The sequence below is a fragment of the Limulus polyphemus genome, unplaced genomic scaffold, assembly GCF_000517525.1.
Source record: "Limulus polyphemus unplaced genomic scaffold, Limulus_polyphemus-2.1.2 Scaffold2599, whole genome shotgun sequence".
Classification (NCBI taxonomy): Eukaryota; Metazoa; Arthropoda; class Merostomata; order Xiphosura; family Limulidae; genus Limulus; species Limulus polyphemus.
The window spans coordinates 98,808-104,819 of NW_013668209.1; the positions used below are offsets into that span (position 1 = coordinate 98,808).

General features: G+C 33.2%; 1 protein-coding gene across 1 annotated transcript in view; it reads left to right on the top strand.

The window, feature by feature from the left end:
- Window positions 1-6,012, top strand: part of LOC106467398 (cleft lip and palate transmembrane protein 1 homolog) — an 85,118-nt gene that overhangs the window by 23,040 nt on the left and 56,066 nt on the right. Inside the window, exon 3 of the mRNA XM_013927748.2 lies at window positions 251-409. Coding sequence (XP_013783202.1) covers window positions 251-409 — 159 coding nt within the window. The remainder of the gene's footprint in view (window positions 1-250; window positions 410-6,012) is intronic.

Here is a 6,012-nt window from a genome sequence, read left to right on the forward strand (position 1 = left end):
TGTTCTATTCCACACTCCAAACTCAATTAGAAATCGGGTTTATTTTGTAAAATCTTTCATGATTGAACATCTATTTATTTATTGATACTATCTGAAATGTAAGTCAGTGTACTTGAGAATGAATAATATATATATATATATATATATATATATATAACCCCATTTCATTAAAGAGCTTTATATTTAACTACAGAGTACCTTCCAGTCAATGAACGTTTTTAGCAAAAAACATGATTTTTTTTATTTTCAGGATATGTATATCTATGTTAGTGAAGATGAAAATCAGCCAGTATTCAACAATTCTGAACAGTTGGTGTGGTTAGAGAAAGGATTAGTGTATGGTGACTGGTATGGAGGATCTAATGGTGATGGGACTTCTACACATGAAACAAAAATTGTGGCTTCCAGTGTGAGTATTGTTTTTTTGTGCAATAAACATTAATTTGAATAATTCATATATTTTCAAGTGTAGCTTTTAAGAACAAAATTCAAAATACTAGAATAAGATGTATTAGGTGGCAATTGTGTTTGGTTCCTACAATGTTTGAAATACTTAATGGGTCTACATATTTTCATTAAAATTATCTTTTGCAAAGTGTGGTTTTAACCTTACCTTAAATGTATGGGAAAAGAGGATTGTAAACTTTTCCTTAATTTTGAAATATTTTCAACTTAAACCCTGGCCTGGTTGATTTTTTACTTTATTATACCTCTATATATAATTTAAGGACAACCGAGGACTTGCTGGCCTATCTGGGCCATTCCATCCACCAAATAAACATTGAAATTAAAATAAAACACTCAAAGCTAACCCTTATTATTCAAATATTTATCAAGCATTCCCTTAAACTCCTTAAATAAACTGCATCCACTACATCTAAAGACTCTCCAAGAAGTTGTCTAGTGGCTCAAGTCTATGCAAAATGCAACTGCAACATGTATCCCTATACCTTGTGACATTCTGCTGCAGATTTAACCCAATAACTTTATATTCTTCCAGGTGTATGCATCTTCTGTATTTTAGAAGGAAATAAGATCCTCCCCCAAATGAAAAATATATATCAGCCACACAATAATATAGAAGGTGGCAGATGACACCTGTCTGTACTGATTTAGTTATGGTTATGATGTGAAACAGGTAACTTTGCCACTGTTTAACTCTCTTATTATGGGCTTAGTCAATTTGGCTGAGTTTGTGACCTCAAATTAACCTTAAAAGATGCTATACTATAACTTCTAATATCTTTTGTGTATCGTCATGAAATTTTGCAAGCATTCAGTAAAGGTTATAAGTCTTTTATAGTCAGAAAATTAAATGTTTATATATAGTATTTTTACTAAAAATTTCTGTGAATATTTGGAGTCAGTGTTGATTGCTTCAAGTGCAAAGTGATTTTCATATTAAGATTAAAAATACATTTCTTCGTCTGAAAATTTTCAAGTTTCATTTGCATAATCTTTTAACCTCCTCAGTAAATTTCAGACGTTTTTTTAGTAAAACTTTATATTTTATGTTATTTTCTCTACCCTAACTGTTTACAGGGTTGGTCAACTTGATCAACCTCATAACCACCATAAAAAGAATACGAATTAAACTTAAATTACCTTTTTTTCTTTCTAGAATGACTGCAAATTGTAACAGGAAATTACATTTGCTTATCCTAAATTGCTTAAAGCTCATAACAGTATACATCTTGCTTACTTAAATTTTACTTTTTTATTGCCATTTGAACCATGTCTAAATAATAATTCCACTACACAAGTTGTAAATCACTTGACAAATGTGTAGCTCACATTACCATACAGAATTATGTAACACATAAGCTACTCAGAAGCTGCTTACAAGCATACCTGGTGAAAAATTTTTATTATTTTTCTTTATCTTACCTTATTTAACCTAATAAGTTTCTGACTTTTACATTTTAGTTCCTGGGAATAAAGTTTGCACTGGAGGGAAAGTAGACAATTGTCTGTACAGAAAACAATGTAATATAATATGTCATTTGACAGATTAAAACTTTGACTTTCTGTTGGTTATCTATATAAATATAATAGTTCTGTCTTTTGTCCATTGTATGTCTATGTAACTACTTTGCAGGGTATGGATGGATCTTCACCAAAATTGGTATGGAGGTTCATTAGGTCCATGGGGAGATACATAAAAATTTTCAGTTTTACATTTTGCTTTTTGCAGTTTTTACCACTACTTTGCCACCTGTTAATAGATCTTCATCAAATTGTATATAGAAGTTCATTGGGGAGATACATTCAAATTTGCAGTTTCACATTTTATGTTTTGCAGTTTTTATGAACAGTTTTTGCATTTTTTACAATTACATATAAGGGAAGCAACTTTTTGTGTCCTAAGATAACCTTAAATTAATTCTGAATTTACATAACTTCCAGCCAGAGGACAGGTACTCCAGCTAGTAAATAACATAGCATTAAATGTCAGAGAGAACTATTGGCAATTTGTGAAAGAGAGGATATGACAGGTGGGTGTGGCAAGTGAGTCTGAATTTCTTGTTAATAGCTCCCAAAACAAGTAAGATGGAAGGCTATGAAAATTATGATTTGCCTGAGTAATAACTATATTATAATAAGTAATTTATGTTGAATTCCATTCTTCTTGGAGGGGTGGTAAATAAATTAGAGAAGGGAGAAGATCTAAAAAGCAAATGTCACAATTCTCATACTAGGGAAGACTGAGGATTTTTAAAAATATTTCCTTATAAAATTAAGAACTTAAAACTTATATATATTATTAAAATTTTATTAACTATGTTTTGCTGCCAAGTTTATTCGTATATCATGGTAATAAAGTAATTTAATTAAATTTTGAAAGTAACTCTTAAAAAGTTCTGACATACACACTTTGATCTGCCCGTAGTGAGAGGGTTAATTGAATAATGAAAGACAAGTTTTCTCTCATCAAGCATTTCAGGAACTCGGGGAGAGGTGGTGAAATGCTTGTTGCCGAGCTTACATGTTCTGATGCCCAATGCCTAGAGCACCCGGAGGATGAACAACTCAATAGGTGGAATGCATAAGTCAGTGAATTGCACTTTAAATTTGAACCAGTGGAGAACTGAAAGATCTGTAAGGCTGAGTTCAAAGCTTGAAGGCCCCATAAGAACTTGGGCACTTATGCAGACAATATAAGATACTGCATGGGAAGGCTTTACCAAGCATATGTCTGATAACTGGGATAAGATACTCATTAATAAGTTCATTTAGGGATCATTGGTTAAACTAATTTTAAACCTTTTAAGCTCCATTAATACTTCATTTATTGTAGAAGTAATCTCTATAATAATATGGTTTTAAGTGGTCATATCAAACTATATACTTACTTATTTCTGTTTGGCTCTGTTTTTGTCAAACATTCCTGGAGTGAAGTCATTATCATTCCAAAGTGGCATATGTGGCCACTTATTACATAAATACATGCACAGTAAAACATGCACCACACAGGCTTCTTTGGAGCAACAGGGATATTGCCAGTGCTCAAATTGAGAAGGTGTTAAGAAATGTGATAATTCAGCATTTAGAGAGTGCTTGGTAATCCCCAATGGTGGTTGCCAGAAATATGGAAGGAATGCCATGGCTCTCCTACAGTCTACGCAGATGAACATGGAAGCATGCATTGATGCTTGTCTACTCCCACTTAAAAAAGAATGTCTAGATATTTATAGAAAGGTGCATATTGGTTCATTACAACCCTAAGAAAGCCTATAGGATCCATGATGGCTCCCAAGGCTCAACAACAGCACTGACCATCAGATTCACTGCAGCATATCCTGTGAGGCATCTTGGTATAGCTGCCATGGGCCATATGGAACAACTGAAGGTACCAAATGCATGAGGGAAGGAGGCCTGCTTCTACTGTGGCACACCTGGTTATATCATAGTCTGTTGCAAAACAAGACTAATGGATGCGAGTACTGTTGAGATTAATGAAGAGCTATAGCAGCAGCATTATCTTCTTTGAACAGTTTAACTACTCTACAAAGTTGATAAACCTCCTAACGAAGACAATCTCCTAGGTCTGAAGAGTATATCTGAACCAAGTTAATTTCAGCTGATCAAATCTCATTATCAGTCAGTTTATCCAATTGACCAAAAAAATAAATCTCTCATATCTCACCATATGTGTTGATACTTTTGCACAAGGTCTGAAGCAACATTTATAGGAAGGAAGCTGACAGCTCAGAACCTTTCTATCAAAGTCCATTTAACATTAAACACCTGGTGATAATCAAGTGGATTCAAGAACATTACTGCACCAAACCTGTATCTTTTGCTTATGATATTTGATGCACAAGAGTGATGTGCAGTATCTTTTTCAAATTCATCAAATCGATCATGCTGTGACTGCACAAAGGTTTCAAGAGATTCCAGCAATATGATAAGATCCATCTTTTCATTTTACAATTGCTTGTTGGTACTGTTGAATCTTTCCAAAATAATGTACCAAAAAATAGCAAAATATCTCTTTTTGAACATACACATTGTGTTATAAAGGGCAGTCACAGTGTTGCAGACATATCCTTTTTTATTCACATCTATCTTGAATCTCAGTATAACCAGATTTTACTGTTTTTGTTGCATCTGCATGAACTGACCAGTGAATACCACTGAGGCATTTTGACATAAGCAATCTTTTTGGGACTAGTTTAGCTTTGAGCATATCATAGCAAACAGTCAAATTTGTGAAAAAGATGATACAACTGTTCCACAAAATCAAAGAATGCTACAACTGTGCAATAGTAATCAACTGCAGCCTGCCCAACTAAGTTTATAGAATGTGCACAACAAGGCACATATATTGATAGTGGATTTTTCTCACAAATTATGGATTGCAATCCATTATATTTTGCACTCATGTTAGATGCATTGTCATTTTACTGTCCATGACAGTATGAAATGTTAATATCTATTTCTTCAAGAGATTACAAAAATGGAATCAGCCATTCGCTGTTCTGTATGACCATGGTTCTCCATTAAGATAAAGTGTAGTTATTTGGTCTGTGTGGCTATTATCAGGTTTGGAGTCAAGTGATAGTGAATATTATCTTGATGTGATCAACAATGGTAATCAAAACTTTCTCACCCATTAATTTTATAACTTCTTCATATGTGGTTGAGGACAGTTTACATGGCCAGTGTCTTTGTTTGCATGCTTTTGAATATGATCTGCAAGGAATGTATCATATTCAGAAAGTAACTTAAGGATACTGAGGTAATTGCCATTTTTTGGTGATCCAGTGAGTTCATTATCCCCACAAAATACTATACCATGCTTAGCCATAAACTTAACAACTCTCAGCTGTTAATGAAGTCATAATTATGGGTGATTTTAATTTCAGGTATATAGATTGGGAAATTCTAGAATCAAACCATGAGGGAGAAAGGTTTTTGGAAACTGTTCAGGATGGCTTTCTTCACTAGTTAGTTAAGGAACAAACAAGAAACAATGCTATTTTAGACTTGTTGCTAACTTCAAACACAGAAATGATTGAGAGGGTGGAAGTTGGGGAACATCTGGGTGCAAGTGATCATTGCTCTATTAGGTTCGATGTTTTGCTGCATATGGAGATAAGGAATAATGATATTTTGGTTACAAATTTCGAAAAAGCTAATTTTGAAGGGATGCGACAAGAGTTATATGTTGTGAAGTGGGCAGTTGATTTATTTGGAGACACTGATCAGATGTGGAAAATTTTTAAAGATAAACATATTCTTAATAGAAAGAAAAGGGTAGGTACAAGTAAAAAGCTAGGTTGGCTCACAAAGAGTTTGAGAAATAAAATTAAAGAAAAGCATCATAAATTTAAGAAATTTAAATTGACTGGTATGACAGGAGACTTAGAAGATTTTAGAAGATCAAGAAAGTTGGTGAAATAGGAAGTTAGGACATCAAATAGTATGTATGAGAAAAAGTTGGCTGAAAATGTAAGAATTAACAGTAAGGATTTCTTTAAATACATTAAAGGGAAACAAAATGTTAGG